At 47.5% G+C, this 22,150-nt stretch overlaps 1 protein-coding gene across 1 annotated transcript in view; it reads left to right on the top strand.

Annotated features, from left to right (window-relative positions):
• LOC129148674 (autism susceptibility gene 2 protein-like) overlaps window positions 1–22,150 on the top strand; it is a 93,795-nt gene that overhangs the window by 71,578 nt on the left and 67 nt on the right. The window contains exons 3-4 of the mRNA XM_054714167.1: window positions 20,442–20,910; window positions 22,116–22,148. Coding sequence (XP_054570142.1) covers window positions 20,442–20,910; window positions 22,116–22,148 — 502 coding nt within the window. The remainder of the gene's footprint in view (window positions 1–20,441; window positions 20,911–22,115; window positions 22,149–22,150) is intronic.

The following is a 22,150-nucleotide window of genomic DNA, read 5'->3' as shown; positions in this document are numbered from 1 at the left end:
GGCTTGGAAAATTCGGTTTCTCCAACGTTGCATCTTCTAGTAACATCTCCAAGGTAAATTCTGCAGAGTCCCTAGAACTGATTAAAATGGAATCAAAAGGTCATGTTTCCGGTTTTGAGGCAGAAGGAAAGTATTCTTGAAGCCTACGTTGCTCTATTATTTGTAGTGTGAGATCGAAATAACTTATACCCACTCCTAACATATATGCAGTTCTCACTAGTGTGTGATTCTTGGAGGAAGGGGTAGTTGCAGATTGGACCGACGTGCCTTTTTCTTTACGGCCCTGCTGCCTGGACCTTCTTTACCACCCAGAAGTGGGCAGGATGTTGAAGTGACCCGAAATCCAGCGAGGAGCAGCAGGAGGGGTCACAGAGAGGCCTCCTCTGCTTCAGAGCCCTGGGCTGCCGAGCTAACCTTGAAGAGGAGAAAAAGAAGTCATTGCTCATTTTATTGATGTTTTGATTAGCAGTAAAATATTATAATGTAGTCAGATTATTATCCTGCAGCCAATTAGCAATAACGAGAAGCGTGTTAATATCCAAATTAATTAGATTTTAAAATTTAGGCAGTAGGAATTAACAAAGTCCTCTATTGAAGGCTTTACTGAAGATGTTCTTAAACCAACCGTTGGTCATATAAAGCCCACAGACTGAAAACGGAGGTGAAGAGCCGTGGCCCAGTTATCCGTAGACTCAAGTCCAGTTAGGAAGCTTTCAACATTCATGGCCTTCCTGCGAGCTTTCCTAAGAACTCGGACATGGAGCCTTCCAGGGAGCCGAGCCCTAGAGGGAAGTTACAGACACCATCTTGTGAACGTGCAGACATTCTCTCCTTGACAACATGGGGTGGGGGCAGTGACCCTCTCACTGCTGCTTTCCCTGTGCTAGAACCTGGCACCTTTAGGTGGGCCCTGATTGGTCAGAGAAACAGGTGCTGCTGCCTGAGCAGGTGGGAGGGCTGCATGGAAGCACGTAGGTAGTGAGCATTTTTCTTCTTGGTGCATATTCAGTTTTTTTAAAACTTTTTTGACATGTGACATACATGGTGTGTGCTGGGCCTACGGAGCTAACGAATTAGGTTGAACTTTTGAAAGTTACTTTAATATACTTGCTAGGTTGAAGTATGTGGCCAGTGAGAACCGGTTTAAATCCCTCTTCGGCCACCCAGGGTGAACTGCAAGGGATGAAACTGGCCCGGGGGATCTTCGCTGCTGGTGCCAGGCTCCAGGGCTGTCCCCTGGCAGTGGGGACACCAGGCAGGAAAAGCGGCCTCAGTCTCGTTATTGGTAAGGACGATGTTGGAACCTGGTGTGGTTCTTCTAGTCACTTACATCCTCAACACCTGGAACTAACAAGTCCAGGAAATTAACCTGGTTAAAAATGGCTTTTCTACCCCGTTATGGTATGTGAAGTGTGGGGCATATTCAGAGTTCCCCATCTGTGGAGGCCACCCTTCTGGGAGTTTGTGGTTGTGTATATATATATATATATATATATGTATGTATGTATGTATATATATATATATTTCAGGGAGGAAAGGAGAGAGAGAGAGAGAGATAGAAACAATAATGAGAGAGAACCATTGATTGGCTGCCTCCTGCATGCCCCCTACTGGGGATTAAGCCCACAACCCGGGCACGTACCCTTGACCAGAATCGAACCCAGGACCCTTCAGTCTGCAGGCCGATGCTCTATCCACTGAGCCAAACCAGCTAGGGCTCCCTGGGAGTTTTAATTTGCCTCCTGTCACTCTTTGGTGATCTTGGCGAGGTTTCGAGGCCTTTCCTGGGCTGAGCTGGGTGTTGGTTTGAGAAATTTCAGAACAACACGTTGCGCAGCAGGATCTCGTGGACTCTGGTGCTGCTGAACTAAGGGATGTTTTCACGCGGGTCTTTTTCCGCCTTCCCCACGTGCCAGCCACAGCTCAAAGGGCTTTGGTGCTCACACGAGAAAAATCTCAATCCAGAAACAAATCTAGACCTGCTTTTACCAGCTGCTCACCTTGTCGTAAATGAACTTTCCTTTCAGGACAGCCCTGTTCTCTAAAGAAGAGCCCGCAGAGAGCTCAGCACAGTTTTTCCCTCCGCACATCCCTGTCAGCCTGCCAGAGGGGCTCTTGCGAGGACCTAGGGGAGGAAGGGGGGATGGAAGTCTCTGGTTGGTGGGACCATTGTATGTATCAGGTTACCTGTGGGCATTCTTCTGCACCTCTTCATGATGCTTCTTGCTTTTCCTGTAAGTGACCGAGATTCTGTATCTGTAGGAAAGGGCCAGATGGCCTGGTTTCGGTGCTGTGGTGTCTGGCTCTAAGTTATGCCGTGGAGAGGAACTGTGACTTGCCCAAAGTGCCCACAGTCACAACGCTAAGGTTTAATAACTAGAATGACAGAACCTTGTGGTTGGAGGAAGATCTGAAAGGTGATGTGGTCTCAGCCATTCATCTGATGTGTGAATCTTCCGTCTGTAGCTTTCCTGCCAGATGGGCACAGAGCCTCGCTCGGACACCCCTGAGACAGCTTTTCAGGAGCTCTGTTCCATCCCTGGGCAGCTGTAATGGTTAGGAAAGTCTTCTTTATGTGGGGGTGAAGTCAGTTCCCCATGTAGCCTGTCCCCTTGGCCATGTGACACATGTCTACTTCCTCTTCCAAAAGACAGCCCTTCATCTATTGGGGGACAGCAGAGCTCCCTGTCCTCCCTTTCCGCCCCCCTCCAGCAGCCACTCCCAGGAAGACGTGGCTCTGACCCTTCACCATCCTTTGAGTTCAGTACAGGGTATACGCAGCCCCTCAGAATCGATGTGGTTTAGTCACTACTGCCATCCCCACTTTCTCCGCTGTACATTTTTATTGAGACAGCCAAAACTCGCGTTACAGCTGCTTTTGACTGATCTGAGCTTACTGCAGAGTGAATGCAAATACCAGCTGTCTTAACGATAAAAGAAAGGGGGGCCAGGCTTAGTAGCAGCAGGTGTCTGAAGTCCTGCAGGTTTAAGTGTACACTTAACAATGGATGCTGTCGTAATCCCACCTTTTTTCTCCTTTAAGCCATAATTTCAACTTGTTAAGCTTTGGGGATTCCTATTTCTGTCATTAAAGTTAGTCCTTCCTTCCTCTGAGATTTCGGAGGACTCTGGGATACCTTTATTAGAGCTTTCACTGCTTTGCATTCTAGCTCTTTATGACCTTCCTCCACTCACTTATGAGTTCCGCCAGGATAGTAATCATCCCTCATCATCTTTCTCTTCTCTCTTCAACACTTAGCTCAGAGTGAGTGTGTGATATGCTTTTGTTGAGTGAGTGAGTCAAAAATATTTACTCTCTCCAACTCTGCATGTTAACAAATACGTTAAGTGGTAAGTACGTACGTGGAAGAGGACGATGCCTAGGTGTCTGCAGCCCAGTGAGAGCTTCCCCTGGCTGGCTGCTGACCCTTCCTTGACACTCTTTGTAAGAGGACATCACTCGGTCCTGAATTTGCATAACTGTGTAGTCAGTTCTGCTGTAACGTGGCCCACGTTCTCCTAAGCGATCACTGTGCCGTGCACGTAGAACAGCTGAAACTGCACAACCTACGGGCAAAGTGGGTTAGAGGCACAAACATCTCCTCACTGACAGATTGGAAAGCAAAGGTGGGAACCTTGTAAAAACGTAGCTTAGTTTTACACATGTTACACGGTTAAGAAGTCCCATCATGCTACAACACACATGGCCTCTGCGTGAAAAAGGCCTGAAGTTGGCCTGTGGAAATGGGCATTGGACAGGAGGGCTGACTGAGCGTGTCCTCCACGGTGAACGGAGCAGCTGGTAGGTGTTGGAAGTTGGCCCGGTTAGTGTATTTCTCTGGGCTTGGCTCGGCTGGTGCCGTTTTCTGCATTCACCTGGTGTTTCTTGTGGACAAAATTGCACTAAGCAAATACAGTGTTCACACTGAAACAAGTCCACGTTTTCAAAGCAAGTGTTCATAGCAGTCCGTTTCCTCTTTCTGTTATTTACTAGCATTTGATCAGTATAACATCTTTTGTTGTCTTTTTTTCTTTCTTTTAAATCCTCACTCGAGAAAAAGGGAGAGAGAAACATTGATCCGTTGCCTTCCATACATGCCCCAAAGGGATCAAACCCGCAATGAGGTGTGTGCCCTGACCGTGAATCGAACCGGCATTCTTTCGGTACCCTCAACCAACTGAGCCACACTGGCCTGGCTCTTTTGTGTTCTTAATATATTCCAGGCACTGGGGATATAAAGATGCATAAGTTATAACACCGCTCATAGTCTAGCTTTTACTAGGAGGAATGAAAATAAATGTTAGAGACAGGCGTGGCTCATCTAGCCATTTTCCAAAGTCCCCCTCCAGCCAGGATAATGTTATAAGTCTGGTTCCTTGTTACATTTCCCAGATTCTCTAAAATCTAAAAGCTATAGTTTGAAGAGCCCTTACTTTTTAGTTGGTGTCTCTTTTAGAGGCAGTTTATTAAGGAATAGCATAGAGGAACGATTTGTGTTTTACCCCCAGTGTCTGGTTTAAAAATAAAATTTTACCTCTTATCATTGCCATGTGTGTGATTTGCTGATGGCCTTAACTGAAAATGGACTAATGTGCCAACACAATGAAGTGACGCAAAGTCACTTGGCTAATTAGTGGCAAAACCAGAACTTGAGTTCAGTTACTGTTTGAACTATAATATATTGCCTCTCAAAACTCTGTCATAAGGGGGAATCTAAGTTCTATTCATTTAGGGAGAAGTTTAAACTGAACTTATATTATTTATATGAGTTTCACCAATGCAGTTAGTATTCATAATGGAATTCCCATTGTTTTAGTTTCTTCATATAATTGGGTGCTACACAAACTCGCCACGGTTTGTCCTCTATACTTAATGTCTTTGGTAGGGCAGACAGAAAAGTGTGCTTCATTGTACTCAATAAGATGTAAGCATTTGCCGTGAATTGATTGGGGTTTTGAGGGGAAAACGTCCCCAGTTGTGTTTGTGGAATGTGCGGTGCATTCCAGGGGGTTAACATTTCATTGCCTCTGTCTGGACAAGCTTTCTTCCCCAGTGGATGGGTTTTATTTCCTTTCCATCGGGTCCCAGCCCCCACCCTCATCCCCAGTGCTGACTGATTTGAAAATCTCATCTGAAGTTACCTTTGGGCCTGCTCCATGGTCTTGACCGGCCCTCACAATCCACTGGCTTTGGCCACATTACCCTGAAGCACAGTCATTTCTAGAGTAGGGGAATCTGAAGCAAAGAATGTGGTTAGCTTTTCAAGGGAACAGGAAGCGCCAGTTAAAAAATGCGGGATGAGTGGTAATTCCCCCCTCCCTTGCTTTGTAAGAGGAGAAATAAACTACTGTGTTTTGAGCCCCTAGTGTTTACAAAACATCTTCAAAATGTTTTCCTTTTTTTTGGAGGTCCCTGGGAGATAAGTTTATTTATCCTCAGGGGATATTTGAATTTGAGGCCTGGTGCTTTAAGAACACCACATTTCAGCTGGAATCATTTGTCCTCAGTGTGATTTGGGGGAGGAGGTCATGGACCTTCCCGGCGAGCGTCTTCCCTGCTTCTGTCTGTGCTGAGGGGATGTGCTTCTCCGTGCAGCTGCCCTGTGAAGCCAGCAAGGTTATGGGCAAGCACCTCCCTAGTCTGGGGACCTTAGCTTAGCTTACTACCTGCTGTTTTATCTCACTCTGTACCCCACCTGCTCCCGGCTTTAAGGCTTTACGGTCAAGACTTCAGCATGGCCTTCAGTCTGCTTCGGGGCTGAAAGCCTTCCCTGGCACCTGCACGAGGAGGAAATTGAAGGAACAGGCAGCCGTACATTCAAGTGGCCCTGGCCTCTGTGAACACGGGGAGCAGCAGGCGAGTGTGGAGCCCCACGTGGCTGCTGGGGCTGGCGGGTGTGGTGGGCACAGCAGGCGAGCTGAAGACAGATGACATTAGAAGCAGCAACGAGAACCTCAGACCCTGTCATTTAGGCTCCCACGACTCTCCTCTGTGTCTTTGTTCCGTGGAAGTGCCTGAGTGACAGGTGTGACTCACCGCCGGGCAGTAGTCTGCTGCGTGGGGAGCTTTTACAAAACTCTGGCAGAATCAGGATCTCGATTTAAAGGGTGCTCTGCTCAGGTGAAAGTTTGCGGACCGAGAGAAGGTCTTTGGGGATCACCCTTCTGAGGGCTCTTGAGTTGATAGGGTGTACCCTGTTTCTCCCCTCAACCCATGTCATAGTTCAGGTATCATTCTTGCTAGCATTCATTGCTCCCTGCATTTCATCGCTATGTACTTATTCTACTTCATTTTTAGTCGTTCTTTTTGGCTAATTTTTGAAAGATTTTGACTGTGGTTTTCTAATAATGAGTGAATTAGGCTGATTGCACAGTTATTGGACTTAGTGTCACATGTCTGAACTGAAACCCATGTCCTGTTGAAGATGTGAGTACTGTGGAAGGTGAAAGATGAAAACCCTCTGCCACCTCAGGAGTGTCCCCAGGCGAATGCACGTGAACTCCTCATGGGGTCTGCATGGCACGTGCCTAGCAAGGTTTGCCTGCCTTTGACTATGCATCTGCCTCTCCTTGAACAGTATGTGCTTTTGATTGCCCTATTTTTGTTGTTGTTGTTGTTATACCAAAAAAAAAAGCCCCAAAACTATTAGAATCTTTTATGATTCAGAATAGAACATTAGTTTTATTATATATTGAAAATGGATCCTTAAACTTCATAATGGCTTCCAATTATTTTACATTTGCTTGTGTTATATACTATTATTTTATTGCGGTATAATGTTCAATTATGGAAATTACTCCAAAGAGACATGATTTTTCTGGCTTAATGTGTAATTGTTTATTGAGTATTTTTCTCATTATAGTGGTGTGTCTTTTTTTTTTTTGTTTCCCTTTTGAATTGCAGATATAAAGAAACTTGCTTAGATTTTGTAAATTGATTATTATGCGTCCAGAAATAATCAACTATTTCTCAAGTGCTCACTATATGGAAGGCATTGTGTTTGGGATTGAAATAAATGCAAAGATTTAAAGAGATTCTTCCTCCTTTCAAAAAACGAGTTGTAATAAAACACCAGTGACAATTGGTAGTAATAAGTGTCTGGTGGGTCCTGGGGGCATTAGGTCTCCAGAATCGAAGTTGATCAGAGGGTCATGGGCCCAGGGACTGGGGTGACTGAGGAGGGTTCGCAGGTGGCTTAACTGAAGCCAGACTTGGACAGCTGGGCTTCAGAGCCACTTGTGTGTGTGCGAGGTCGGGGGGGGGGGGGGGGGGGGGGGGGGCGGCGCAGGTGTCAAGAGCAAAGCAGGAGTGCAGCAGAGCCACGGCGAGGACTCGGGTTTATTCTACATGTGACATGAAGCCATTGGAGGCCTTTCAGCAGGGGACTGACAGCAGGATCCGATTCCTATTTTAGAAGCTCACTCAGGCTGCCAGGGAACAGCGCATTCTACAACCGGTGTGTTACTTGTGTTAAATGGCATCATTGAAGCAGTAATTCACACCTGAGCCAATTAATGGGCGGGGGAATGACAATAAATTGATGCTGATTCTGAGCCTGGATGAAGGGACGAGGGAGCCCGAGTGGGAGTGGAGGGGATGGGCTTGATGTCGGTCCTGTGAACCTGGGGATGATGGTGGGACAGCCAGGGGACACGGTCCTGGGCAGGTGAAGAAGAAACAAGTTTTGAAAACATCTCTGAAGATAAAGGCTTTTTTTTTTTTAATTTGCGGGAGGGTTTAAGTCGTTGTGACGACACCTGTCCTCAGCCTCACCTCCGTCGTCATTCCCTCCCGGGATTGTAGTTGGGAGGGACGGGCAGCGCTATGTTTTGGTGACTTAACTTCGCTCCATCTCTATCCAAAGACCGTTACAATTTCCCACGGCTGTTTCTCCGGTGATTTTTATCACTTGAGATTTCAGAGGCGACGCAAGCAGGCAGGGAGTTTTGGAGTCCAGGTGCCGCCATGGGTTTGATAGGCTCCTGGTCCGCACTCCTTTCCTGGACCTTACAGACGTGCAGCTTCAAAGTTTACATTTGAACATGTTTCCTCTTTCTCTCATAAATTGAGGACAGTGACGTGAAATAATGACAAGTGACGAAACAATGGCATGTGACATATTGGCACGAGATTTTCTTTTTCTACCACGTATTTATCGCATTGATGGTTTATAGAAAACCAGCTTAAGAATTTTCGACTTGTCTTTTAAAAAAAGATAAAATATTACAAATAGTGGGAACAGCACCTAAGTCCCCCTCACACGATTGTGTAAAATCTCTTTCAACTTTTCAAAAATTGTGGTTAGGGATTCACTGCGGCTCCTGAAGAAAATCACATCTGTGGCCTTGGCCTTAGGGATTCTTCGTTTATAATTATTTAGGACGTGGCACTTACCGAAACTTGTGCAGATCAAGAAGATGGTGTTCATTAACCCACAGGTGAAATGTTTTAGAAGATTGAGAAGTAAAGGAAAATGAAGAAATGTTCTTCCAAGGAGTGTGTTAGCACTATCTTATTTGGGAACTCATGGAATTTCAGAAGTCATCCAGTCCCGTCTCCTTCCTCAAAGTCCTTGTTGTGGTCACTCCGTGCGGAGCAAAATGGAACGTTCACTTGTCCCCCATACGGCAGCCCGGGCCACTGCAAGTTGAAAGCTTCTTCTACAGTTACAGATCCTTTGCTCCTGGTTCTGTCCAGGATGCCATTTACAATAAGTCTACTTCCTCTTCTGTGGTCCTTGAAAGTGGCTCATGGCTGTTCTTTGGGGCCAAGACTCTGTAACTCCCTGTTCTGCGTGGTGCGTGACCCAGTGAACATGCGTGGAGTCAGGGTGCGAAAGATGGCGAGTAAGAGCTCCCCGTTGCTGGCCTTTGTGCCTAATGTTCAGTATTGGAGTTGCCTCTGATCTTTAAACGACATCACCACCTCCCACCACCCACCCCTGCAGCAACGGACGTGCTGGTGGAGAAGCCACCCAGGGGAGGGATGAAGGAAGTGATTTCCAAGAGTGGGTCTTGGGGGATGGAGACCCAGGAGGATTGGCAGGCTTGTGGATGGCCCCGCTCAGTGGAGGGGCTTGCTGAGGCGCCTTCACACCCCAGCAGGGTGCTCTGCAAGCTTTACCGTGCACAGGGGTGGGGGTGTGAATTTACCTTCCCAACCAGATCCCGGTGAAGCCGGTGCTGCTGGTCTGTGCACCACACGTGGCCTAGCAAGGTGGTAGGATTCGCACATTGGAGCCATAGTGTGAGGTGGTACACAGTTTTGGGACCAGAAAGGTCAAAACTTCCTTAGAGAAACTGCCCAAGTCCTCTTTCCCGGCTCTTCCTCCTCTAACTTACAGAGTCACAGGCTCCGAGATTTCAGGGAAAGAGCAACAACCTGCATGGACTCATTCTAGATCACCTGTGGGACTCGCACAAGCTAGTCAGACAGATGGGCAGCACCTGGGTGCCATGGGCCACAGCGGGTGGTCTGAACAGACTCAGGGGGAGGTTTGTCGTCTGGCCTCAGGAGGAGAGACAGGCATGTCTGAGTGCGACAGCATTCATCGCCAGAGGATGGCAGATGTTTCCCAGGGCAAGGCCCACCTCTCACGGCGACCTGCTGAGAACAGGACGGGAGTGGCGCCGGCCTTCCCACCGCACACGGGGAGCGCTGCTGCGTGGGCTTTGGGAGGAATGGCCTCTTCTGCTACACGCCAAGTGACAGCTGCGTGAACTTGGTGGAACATGACTGAGGTCACTGATCCCGCAGCCCTCAGGACGAGCCCAGAGCCAGGGTGGCCCACAAGCCCTGGTGTTTGACATCTCTTCCTCCCTCCCCTCCAGAACACGGAGACTTGGTCGCCACTGTGAGGAGTCACTTTCTCTTACTGGAGTAAATGGAGACCTTCCTTTTGATGCCTGGATCCTGAATGGAGAGTGATTTTGAGGGAAAGAAGTAGGTGAGGGATGTTGCCTGACGCAGGTGACCGTGGGAGGGTGAGCCAGTGCAGACGGGCGCTGGGTCACGCAGAGCCCAGCTGGCACCTCCGAGCCCCGGCGCAGAGGGCTACGGAGGAGCTCGGGTGGGGAGGATGGTGTGGAGGGTCAGGAGCTGAGGAGCGCCTGGAGTCAGACTTGAAAGATGGAAAATCCTACATGTCAACCTTGCACACCCCACCAGCCTCTTCACTAAATGGGTCTCAGAGATTGTCTAATCTGTGCCAGGGTCACATGAAACAGAAGCTTAGTGAACAAAGTAGGGTGACTGATAGTATTGCAGTGGCGTTTTGGTGCAGGTTGCTTTTACCTTTGTCTTTGAGAAAATAATCCTTGGTAAGGTTCCAAGTGTTGAAAATAGAGTTTAATTGAGAACCAATCGTTTGCAAACCTTAATGAGCTTTTAGAATGGGAAAGTTATGAGCTGGATGCCTTATTCCATAGCCCCATAATACCAAAAACATAGACATTCAACAGACATCGACAGATCCAAGAGACACAATGACAAGGACACATTATACCAAAGAACTTTTGCTTCAGAAGGTGGCCAGGGTCAGATTAGCCTCACAGTTCTCGCCCCTTCAGGCTGTGGACCTGGGCCCTCAGGCAGTGGCATTAGGTGGTAGCAGTGGGCAGCAGTGCAGTGAGGCAGGTGTCAGGTCTGCAAACAGGTCTGTGAGCTTGACAGCTTCAGGTCCTCATTTACACTTTGATGCAAATACTGCAGGGAGCCGCCTGGAGAAATGGAGAAAGACAGACGGCATGCAGTTCTCCCTCACATCCTCACACTGTTGTTCCTAACGGGAAAGCAAGGGTGATTGGGTACTAGGAAGACTATTTTTTTTTTAACCAAACATCTAAAATTATTCATTTTCAGTGCCTTGGTCCCACCTCTTGGAAAATTTCCAAAGTAAGTGAAGGGTGTCCTTGTTGTCTTAGGGTCTTGGGAACGTGAGTGGTGGCTTTGTTATGGTGACAGCCTTGTCCTTGCATTTGCTCTTTGCTCAGAGCAGGCATGGCATGCCGCACAAACACACACACGTTATGTTTGACAATCCTTTCGATCCTTTCCTTGTTAGGACCCTCTGTGCTGATGTGCATACACAGAAGTATCTGGTGAAACACTGAGTATGCACTGGTGTTAGAGGTGGCTGTACTTGGGGGTGTGCACATGCGTGTGCACAGTGTCGTGTGGGCACATGGTCCACAGCCAGGCAGGGCTGATTAGGCCAAGGAAGCTGCAACCCATGGGGGTGGGTCGGTGGACACACAGAGGCAGAGAGGCACCCAGGACAGGAGCCAGGCAGGGGGCGATCTTGTCAGAGAGGCCAACTGGCAAATACCGAGGCTGGCAGGAGGCCGCGAGCAAACAATAAAGGGGCATGACTTTGAGGCCAAAAGGTGACCGCTTGGGCTTTCTCTGAAGTTGGTATTTGGCGTTTTTCCGGTGTTCTCAGGCGTGATTGGAGATTTCTTCCTCTGTGTCTTGGTTCTCGTGCCGGGTGTCTACACATCCCAGAACACGATTCCGTTGAGTGGGGCCTGAGACGGGACCCCCGGGCCAGTGCAGCAGGAACATACATGTTCCAGATAAAGGAGCGTCAGTCAATGAAATACAGGAGAGCTCTTCCTCAGCTCTCATTACTACCCTTATCTCTGGCCCTTTCAGAGAACAGACATAAAGGTTAGGGTCCCATGTCGTTTTCCTCTGTGCTGCGCCCTACCTCTTCACCGTCTCCTGGGAGGAGGGGCGGGTTCTTCTTCGTCTCCGTGTCCTCAGGACCTAGCACAGTGCCGGGCATAGGAAGTGACACGAATCGGTCTTTTCTTGTATGAAATGTGAAACACGAGGATTCTATATGACTTTGACACTTTTGTGTGTTGTTTTAGGGTTTTTTTGTACCCCCGTTTCCATCCCCAATAGATCACAGCCTGTTTCTCTCATTCTAATTTTGGTCCTTCATCATCATGGTCCCTCATTGCCGTTATTTGCCAGAGTCTGCAAATGAAATGTTTGCAAGCTTAGGTTGACCTTTCAGGGCGCTTTGTTCTGTACGCTGGAGCCATTCTGATGGGCTCGAGGCTGCTCAGTCACGGTGGATATTCCCCTTGAAGGCACATGGGCATACACTTAAGGATTGATGCTTTTTGGTGTGAGGTTTACAGGGAATACACTTGAAACAAGTTTAAATACACTCAACTACAGTCTGTTGATTTTTCTTTAACCCCTGTCAGATTAACCTCTATCCTGGGTTAATCTGGTAAACTAGATAATAACCAAACTAGCTTCTCTAATAACGGCAGCCTCTAATCTGCTGGTCTCCACACGCTTTCCCAGCGGGCTGCTGCTGTCTTGGCAGATGCAACGGCTGTTTTTTCCTATTTAGGATTTTGCTTTTACTAAGGAACCCTGGGGCCCTTAGAGGTTCGACATACAGACTTCAGCCCAGAGCTTAGCCTCCCAGATGGTAATGAAGGTTTACACAGAATGACAAGTACACAATGGAATCTCTTTGAGTCCTTCCAAGCACCCATCACTCCCCTCATCTCCCACTCTTGCAGTGTTTGGAAATTAATTTGCCTTGAACAAACACCGGGTTTTCCTCAATTTATTTGAATCTGCTAATGGAACAAACTGGTCTCCGTTGAACGATTTGAAGAAAAGGAGAGAGGAGGAAAATAAAGAGGAGTGTATGTTAGAGAAGGTAGACAGTCTGTAAAACACCACTGGAATGTAGTTTTAGAGGTAGAATCTAAAACTTGGGGAAAGGTAAAAATATTGCTAAGTTAATTCAGTAGCACAATTTTTGTTTCAAAGGTATGCAGTCTTTGCTACAAAGTTTTTTGTTTGAGGTAACAGAATAGACAAAAAGTGTTTAAAGAACGGGTATTGATTCAAAGAAATTTGATGCTTCCATATGTTTTAGGGCTTTTCATTGTTGAACATTTCAATATTTATAATGTTCCCATGTTTCTTTAATTTGAGCTCTGGGTTTTTATTTGGCTGCAATCTTTATTCCTTCTGGGTAGTGAGGTCTCTGTGGCTCTGTCATTTGTACAGATAAGGGGAGAAGTTCACTAGAAGATAGGATAATCTAAAAACAGGACATGTCCTTTTCTAGATTATATGGATCAGACATTCAGAAAAATACAGATGGACGGTGGATGGATGGAGGATACCTTGCCTCATGGCCAGGGCCCCACATGGTTTTCTGGATGTCTTTAAGGCTCACGCATATTTGCTGCAGTAATGACTTTATAGTGAGGAAGCCCTATTAGGGCTTTTTAATGGAGTGGAGTGTAAAGACGTGTGAAAGCCAGCTCAGAAATGTGCCTTGGGAGAGGTTCCCCCCCCCCCCTCTTCCTCGTTTACCACCAAAAATATTTCACTATTTACTTTCTGTCCAGATACACCAGGTAGAGCTAGTTAGGAATGCTAAGGAGTAGTTGGAAGGATAACTCACCAGATCCTACCCTATTTCTGATAGGCAAATATTTGTCCTCTGGATGAGGAGTTTTTTAAACAAAAATAAAAATCCATCCGAGGTGGGGTGGAGGTGGAGAAAGGGGGATAGAAAAAAAAGGAAAACTTTGTAGTTTTGTCCCTTATCATATTTTAAAAGACTTGAACAATCACTTTTTCATTTGACTTCTTTTGGTGGTAGAGGTATATTATCCATGAAGGGATTCATTTTAAAATATCCCCTTTTTTCTTTTACAATAATAATATATATTCTCTGTAGAAAATTCGAAACTCTTAAAAAGGCAAAAATTTAAACATCAGAGTCACTGGTTATTTCTGGGTGACAGGATTCCAGTGAACATTCTGATGTAAATCTTCCTGCTCTCTCTTCTCTTCCTCCACGTGTACATTTACACAGATAATCGCCAGTATTGAGACTGTGTACACGGACGGTGGTGCACTTTAGAATTACTTAATAGTAACTTGGTCATGCAATATTTTCCATGGCATTCAACACATTCCTATAATAATTTTGGGGAACATTGATTACTTACCTGTTTTGTGCATTACATTGTGGAAAGTGCTTAACATGACTTCATTTAATCTCCTCAACAATCTTTGAGGTGATTGCCTCATTTTTGCAGTAAATTATTGGATTTTTAGAAACAGTAGTTCATCATCGGGACATAATGCATCAAATTGGAACCCTACCACACCCAATGCCCTCTTTGTAATCCTATCTAATAAAAGAGTAATATGCAAATTGACTGTCACTCCAACACACAAGATGGCTGCCCCCATGTGGACACAAGATGGCCACCACAAGATGGCCAGCAGGGGAGGGCAGTTGGAAGGAACCAGGCCTGCAAGGGAGGGCACTTGTGGGTGATCAGGCCAGCAGGGGAGGGCAGCTGGGGGGGACCCAGGCCTGCAGGGGAGGGCAGTTGGGGAGGGACCAGGCCTGCAGGGAAGGGCAGTTGGAGGGGACCAGGCCTGGAGGGGAGGGTAGTTAGGGGTGACCAGGCCTGCAGGGGAGGACAGTTAGGGGCAATCAGGCTGGCAGGAGAGCAGTTAGGCATCAATCAGGCTGGCAGGGGAGTGGTTAGGGGGTGATCAGGCTGGCAGGCAGAAGCGGTTAGGGGCAATCAGGAAGGCAGGCAGGCGAGCAGTTGGGAGCCAGCAGTCCTGGATTGTGAGAGGGATGTCCGACTGCCCGTTTAAGCCCGATCCTACCAGGATCGGGCCTAAATGAGCAGTCGGACATCCCTCAAGGGGTCCCAGATTGGAGAGGGTGCAGACCGGGCTGAGGGACACCCCCCCACACCCCCGTGCATGAATTTCGTGCACTGGGCCTCTAGTATAAGAAATATTTTATAATACACTCTGATTCTTTACTTTGTGACCGGAACTAATCATTAACGTGCTTTTCTATACACATAATTTAAAAATGTATATAAAGCCCTTATGAAATGTAAAGGAGAAAGTAATTATAATGACAATGACTTTCAGTACCTAAGTGCCTATTTATAAACATGAAAATACAATGATGAAATGACCAGGTACTTGAGTCTGTACATAGAATGGAATTCTGACTCATATAAGAACATGGGTCATGGTAATTCAGATACTAGGATCAGCCTTACCATTGATGTCATAATTTCCCCAAATAATGGATTCTTGGTTGTTCATAACAAGATATAACAGACACAATGTACAATAGTTGCATTCCCAGAAAATCCAGTATGTATTAAAACAGTGCCGCCAAAATGTGTTAATGTGCAAAGTCAGATTTAGGTTCTGGGTTCTTCAGTTCTACAAGTGTCCAGTGGGACTTCAGAAAGCGAAATGAGATGTGTGGGGTTGTCCTTCACACTGCAGTACATCTCATATTCCCAAGAGCCACCGTGCCGTCACTGACTGTGACAGCCAGACCACCCCCCAATTTAAAGGGAGAGCCTCCACTTACAGGGCCTCGACTGGTCTCTCTTTTCTTCTGCATCAGGAAACTCCCTTGAACATAGACATTCTCTAAGCATTTTTGAGGATTCAGTTCTGGAATCTTTTTTTTCTTCTTCTTTTTTTTGTTCATTCCCAAGTAGTATATGATTTCTGATACTGTAGAGGGGATCCTTTTTTAAATTTTATTTTACCACTCACTGTTGCTAGTGTACAAAAGCTACTGTCTTTTTCTGGTTTTTCTTTATTTGGATTCCTTACTGAGCTCTTATTAGTTCTAATATTTTTCTTAGCTGATTGTCTATGTTTTCTGACTAGAGCTTAATTATATAGTTTTTATAAATAATACTTTTATTCTCCCTTTCGTTGTATGTTTGCTGTTGGCTTTCACTATAAATGACATGAATAATTTGTTCCTTGCTGGTTCAGCCCACATTGTCGGTAACACTATATGTACCTGGTGCCTTTTTGGAAGTTGATTGAGGTGTTGATTATCGAGTAGTTTTCAGTTTACTCTTATGATCAGGTTTGTTTGTTTCTAAGTTAGTTTTTAGTCATTTATATTTTTCATAAAATTCCCTTTATTTTCTAATGATTGAAACTTGCACATTATATTTTCTTATTTTATACTAGAGGCCCGATGCACGAAATTAGTGCAAGAGTAGGCCTTCCTTCCCCTGGCTGCCAGCACCGGCTTCCCTCTGGGACCCGGGACCCAGACTTCCCTGGCAGCCCCGGCTTTGTCTGGAAGGACATCCGGTCTATTTAGCATATTATGCTTTTATTTTTATAGATAAAATATACTCTCCATGTGTATACTCAAACCACTGTTCAAATTCCCAGTCTGGTTTGCTTTACTTTTTCTTTTTGTCTTGATCAGAATGTTTTTAAATGTAAAACTAACTTTTTAATAAAATTTTTAATCGGTAATGTGATCACATGATTCAAAATTTAAATATATATGTATGTGTGAAGTGCACTACCTCCTCCCTCCAGTTCCTTGTCCGTCTACTTTACTCTCTCCCCACGCCTCCACACTGCTGTTGGTTTCTTGGGTATTCTTGTGTACACATAGAGCTCCTCTATGTGTAAAGTGAAAATGAATACATATATATTAATTTTCTTTCATTTGCCCTAAAAGCTAGCATATGCTATACATTATCATACAGAGTTCCTCATTCATTTTTATAGCTGCAGTATTTGCCATGCTATGGATGTACCAAATGTATATGGAGCCAGTCCCCTAATGATTACACTTAAATTGTTTCCAAACTTGCAATTCAAACCATGATGCTGTTTCATTGTGTTTAATAGTATACGCCAAATCCTTACACACCAGACCAAGGGAACTCCATTAGTTGTTTGTGTTTTTTGTGGGTGTGTTTTTTTTTGGGGGGGGCGGTGCTAAATGTTGCCAAATTGCCCTCCAAAGTACAAAGTATGGGTTGACATTCTACTGGTAAAGTACCAGAGGGCCCATTTTCCCCAGGGAACTGTATCGAAACCAAACAAATTTTTTCCTAATCTACCCTTAAGTTTGTAAAAAATCTATTGTGTTTGAGTCAAGCTTATTGAGGTATAATTTGCATGCAGTAAATTCACCCTTTCTACTGTATAGTATGCAATGTGATTTTAAATTGCATGCCTTTTACTAGCATGATGTGTTATTTTTATAATCACAAGAAGAGAAAGTTTTGATTCTCAAAATGTAATGAATGGAACTTCTAAATAAGACTAGTCTATTTGCACATTCTCATTTCTTTCAACCTCAGCAAATCTCATCTTTTGGCAAATTCAGAGCAATACAAAATGATTTTTTAAAATGTATTCTTGCCAATTTTGGAGAAGCGCGGTAAGACAAATTGACTGTCAGGATGGAAAAGCTTAACTGGGAAGATACATTTATTGAATAATTGAAAGGAAGAGGAAATGCATTACCGATTAACTGCAAAAACGCTTGACGTCTAATATGTCTGCTCTGTGCCTCCAGAGACCTGTGTAAAAGGGAGTCAGAAAACCGTTTCAGCCCCAAAGTTCCTGCGAGCCCTCAAACCTGTCGCTGTCTTGCTCATAGGTTGCAGCTCCGGGACATTGATGGAATGACGATAGCTTTCAGGTTTAGCCGGAGGGCAGCGTCCCCGCTGCTCTTTGTAACTTTCCTAATCCTTTACACTGTCTGGTTGTACAGAAATATTTTAAATGAATCCTGGAGTTACCATTATCTGCTTCGTTTTAGGATTTTGCTTCTTAGTGGGCAGCCTAGAGTAAATCAGAGAAAAGGCTCTTGGTGGTGGCAGAGTTAGTGTCCCCAGGGGGCCTCCGGCAAGCGAGTTCCTTAGTTCTCTGGGCTTCTTCACTATCCAGTCAGAGAGGGTTGGATGAGAGCCTTGCCCCTCACGGAACGGTCCACGCATCAGCATCACCTGGGAAGTTCAGAAAGGCAGATCTGGAGCCCCGCCCCCGAGCTCCCGAATCCGAGTCTGCATTTTAATCAGGTCTTCAGGCGATTTGTGTGCACATGGAAGTTTGAGGAGTGCTCGGGTGGTCTCCCAGATTCTGGTCTAGTTCCAAAATCGGTGCCTTCTAGGTTCTTTCTTCTGTCATTCATCACAGACTGTCTCATAAACCCGCAGGGTTTGCTGGAGAGGATTGGGTCTCCCTGTGCACTCGGTGACTGTGGGGGTGGCAGTGGCTCCCAGGCTCACCCACTCCTCTGACTCCATCGGCCTGTGTTTGGGTTGGGACCGGGACATGGGCAACAGAGGAGATGGGAAAGCCAACCCCATTTGCCTTCTCAGAGCCTCGGGACGGGAGCCCCAGCCTGTGCAGGGCCTCCTGCAAGTTTGAGCGCATGGTCCAAATTCTAGCGGCTCATCAAATCAAGAACCAGGGGCTCGGACCGGCACACTAGATGCATGAAGTACTTCGGTATTTCGAACGTGCTTCCTTACCAGCATAGTCCTCTGGTGGCGACCCCTGGAAAAGGAACCTTTATGCCAGAGAGAAACTTTGTCTAGACTCTAGACATTGGTGTTTGGAGGGAGATCATGAATTTGGATGTAAACTTAATGGGATAGAAAAGATGGCTGTCTTTATTCTTCGCCATCCCAGCCCAGAGAAAACGAAGCAGTACCAGGGGAGAGCCATGTGTCCCTGCCACTGGAGCAGGCGTGACCATCCTCAATTAGCTGCCAAAGGGTGGCGAGTCCTGCTTGTGCACACGGACCTTCTCGTTGAGGAAATGGAAAATCTCTTTTATTTTGTGCTGTGAGGAGTCTGCCCCAGACCTGACCGCCAGCCCACAGTGTTGTGTGCAGCCTGCGATTTTCAGTGAGCTCATGTAATTACTCGCTATGGAATATCTTGTGAAAATGATAGAAAAAACACACAGAGGGGAGCAGAGCCTGGGTAGGGGGGTCTGCGGGCAGAGCGCCGTCCTCGTGGTTGAGGAACTCTTCTTCTGTCTGCATCAAGGAGCTGGATGTCCTCTTCCCAGCCCTCAGGTTGGAAACTATGGTTTTGGGAATTCACAAAGTGTCAGCTTATTATAAGCAAAAGTCTTCCTGGAAAGACTCTCACGACAGCACCCGGTGGAGATACCTCTGAGCAGATGTCAGAGGTCTGAGTTACTTCGCTCAGGCCCTTCCTGGGTGCTTGTTCCTTCCGCACCCGCAGCCCGTGCATTGTGTCCCTGTGAGCGCCCCGCGTGGCCCGGGGGCCTGGAAGACGGCCGCGTTCATGGTAGCCAGAAGTGCACTTGGTTCGTAAACCCCGTTTGGTCGGCCTTTGTGCGTGTTATATAGGTTAGATCTCTTTTACCAAAGGAACATTGGAAATAATGATTGCTTTGAAGCAGAATCCGGGAAGTAAGATGAGAAGGGCGGACACACGAATACATCGCCAGAGGTTAAGCGGGCAGGGAGGACACTGTGTGTTCTCCACGCCGGATACGGTGAGATGGGACGAGAACGTTGTGCCCGCAGCAGCTCACGTCGGGATGCCTGGGCACCCCCTCATTGCAGAGGACTTCGGGGCCTATTCCCACTTATAAGTGGTGCAGTAATAAAAGACTGGGTATTTTTGCACAAAAATGTGGGAGAGCCTTTTTCCTCCAGATGTATACAAAAGCACTCACTCGTAAATAGGGCCATTTAAAAATATTTAATGCCGTGTTTGTCTCTCATTCTGTTAGAGAATTTTATGGACTTTGAGTTATGGGGTAATCAGCCCCTACACTAGATGTGGCCTAGACCTTTTGACCCTTGGAGGGACACATGCCTTTCAGATTCGTACAGGAGCATCTGTTTTCCAAATTTCTTTCACGGTTGTAGAATTTTACTTAAATATTGCATCGAGGCTTAGTCTCGGTGTCGTCACATGATGAGTACGCCTGGTGTGGTCAGGGAGGGTGGGGGGGATCCTTCAAATGCTCCAGCATGTGTAGTTGCCAGTAACTTTGGTTTAAGTTCATGCTTGCACTTTGGTCTCAGATGTTGTCGGGATCAGCTGATAAGCATTAGGAGGCTTGGTGCTTGACCGGAAGGCTAGCACTTGCTCAACAAAAAATTATTTCACTAAAAGTCAAGGTGTCTCATCTATCAAAGTGGAAAGTGGGGAGGGAGGCAAGGCCAAGAAGAAACATCCGTGTGCGGTTAAGTAACCTTTGCTGTACTTGCTGTTGTTGAATAACATGTGCTTTGCCGCATTTGCTGTTGGAAACACTTACCTTTTGTATATCCAAAAACTGTATCTGTTTTTTAAACAGAAAAATGAACTTGTCGGCTATTGTTCTTAATTTTGCTTCATAAAAGGCTTTGTCAAGATTAAGGAAAACATTGATTTTCAGACTCAGGGGTGGGGTGGGGGGGCAAAAGCTGCCCCCCCATCCTCCTCATCTCTGCAGGTGGTGGAACCCAGACAGGAAGCTCGGGCTTGGCTGGGTGGGGACAGTTCGCTCTGGTCTTGGAGTTGCTTCCCCTCCTGTTCCACACCCACTGTCACTCATGGCCTGTCCTTCTGTCTTTGCTCTCCCCTACAGATTCGGAGTTGGGTGTTGGCACGCTTCCCGAACACGACAGCCAGGATGCAGGGCCGATCGTCCCCAAGATATCTGGTCTAGAGAGAAGCCAGGAGAAGAGCCAGGACTGTGGCAAAGAGCCGATCTTTGAGCCCGTGGTGCTTAAAGACCCCTGCCCGCAGGTGCCGCAGCCGCCGCCCCAGCCCCAGGCGGAGCCCCAGCCCAGAGCTCCCTCTCAGGACCCTGACTCTGTGCAGCGCCCGGAGGCCCCGCCTCAGCCCGCACGTCCGAGCACACAGCCACCGCAGGCGCCCCCCGAGGCCCAGCTTCCACCGGCTCCCAAGCCTCCCGTGCAGAGGCCGCCCCGGCTGCAGTCCCCCCAGCTGCTGCACCAGAGCCTGCCCCCTGTGCAGGCCCACCCCGCCTCCCAGAGCCTCCCCCAGCCCCTGTCGGCCTACAACAGCAGCAGCCTGAGCCTCAACAGCTTAAGGTGAGCCGGCCTGCTCTGCTTCTGCCCGACCTCTGCATCTTCTATGGGAGGTTCCCGGGGAGACAGGACTTCCTTGTTGAAACATTGTCACTGTGTTCTCTCCGAAGTAGAGACAGAAAGGGACAGTGAGGTGAGACTTGGTCTCCTGGGCGAGGACAGGTTGGGTTGGGTAGTGAAATGTCTACAGGCTCCTGAGGGAGAAGGCAGGACGGAGGAGGAGGCTGAAGAAGCAGAGCTGAGGGTGCCATGCCTGGAGCCCCGAGGGTGAGGCGGGAGTGGAAACGTGAGGCCCAGCAGAGACCCCTGAGGGTTCAGTCTCAGAAGGGCCTCTGAGGAGGGAGGAGGTTTGAAAGGAGCTGCTCTCACGGAGGCAGGGAGGATGGGACTGAGGTCAGTCTGGTTTGAGGTGGGTCAGGCAGTTGGAGAAGAAACAAGCTGGGTGTCCACTAAGAGGTTCCTTAGAGAGACCCAGGCCCTCTTCTGTCTTGTTCGGCCAAATGGCAAAGGAGAGCTGACAAGCCAGCCCAGAGGAGAGCTGCGGAGGACAGGGAGGCGGGACGTGTTGCCCAGGGCTTGTAACTCACGCCTCATGGGCTCGGTGTCTTTGCTTCTGCTTTCCCGCAACGTCCTGGCCCTGGCGTTCAGGGCTTGCTTTCCCCTATCGGCGACGGGTGAGGAAACAGCCAGGCTGGGGGGCTGTAGCTTCCCAGTGGGCCAGGCCCACCTCTGCCCAAGGCCATCTCCGTGGCCTCCAGAAAGGAGAGGTGACAGGGAACCCGAGCTCCCTGGCTCACCTCTTCTCTGTGCGACTTCATTTCCGAGGTCAGACGGTGAATGCAAGTCCTCGCTCCCACTCCCTTTGTTAGCTGTTGCTTTATGGGAAGCGTGGCTGGTGCCGGGTGGGAAGGCGAGGGTCTCTGGGGACAGAGATGGGAGCCTGGCCGCTGAAGGGGGGGCGGTGGGGTTTGGGGCTGAATCACTGTCCGGACAGTCGCTGTGTCTGCGGGTGGCGGCAGGTGCGGGGGAGGCGCGAGCTCAGGAGGGGCTGCTCGAGCTCAGGAGGGGCTGCTCGTCGCACAGGGCAGGGTCTCTGAGGAGGAGCAAGAGGAAGGCGTTGAATGGCTCTGAGCAGGGAGACAGGATTTTTTTATTAAAGAAAATTAATTGCTTGCCTCTTTCTTTCTCTCTTTTTTGGTCTCCAACAGCAGTAGCAGAAGCAGCACTCCAGCAAAGACTCAGC

This window comes from Eptesicus fuscus, chromosome 4 (genome assembly GCF_027574615.1).
Source record: "Eptesicus fuscus isolate TK198812 chromosome 4, DD_ASM_mEF_20220401, whole genome shotgun sequence".
In the NCBI taxonomy this organism is placed as follows: Eukaryota; Metazoa; Chordata; class Mammalia; order Chiroptera; family Vespertilionidae; genus Eptesicus; species Eptesicus fuscus.
This window is presented reverse-complemented; position numbering and strand designations above follow the sequence as displayed.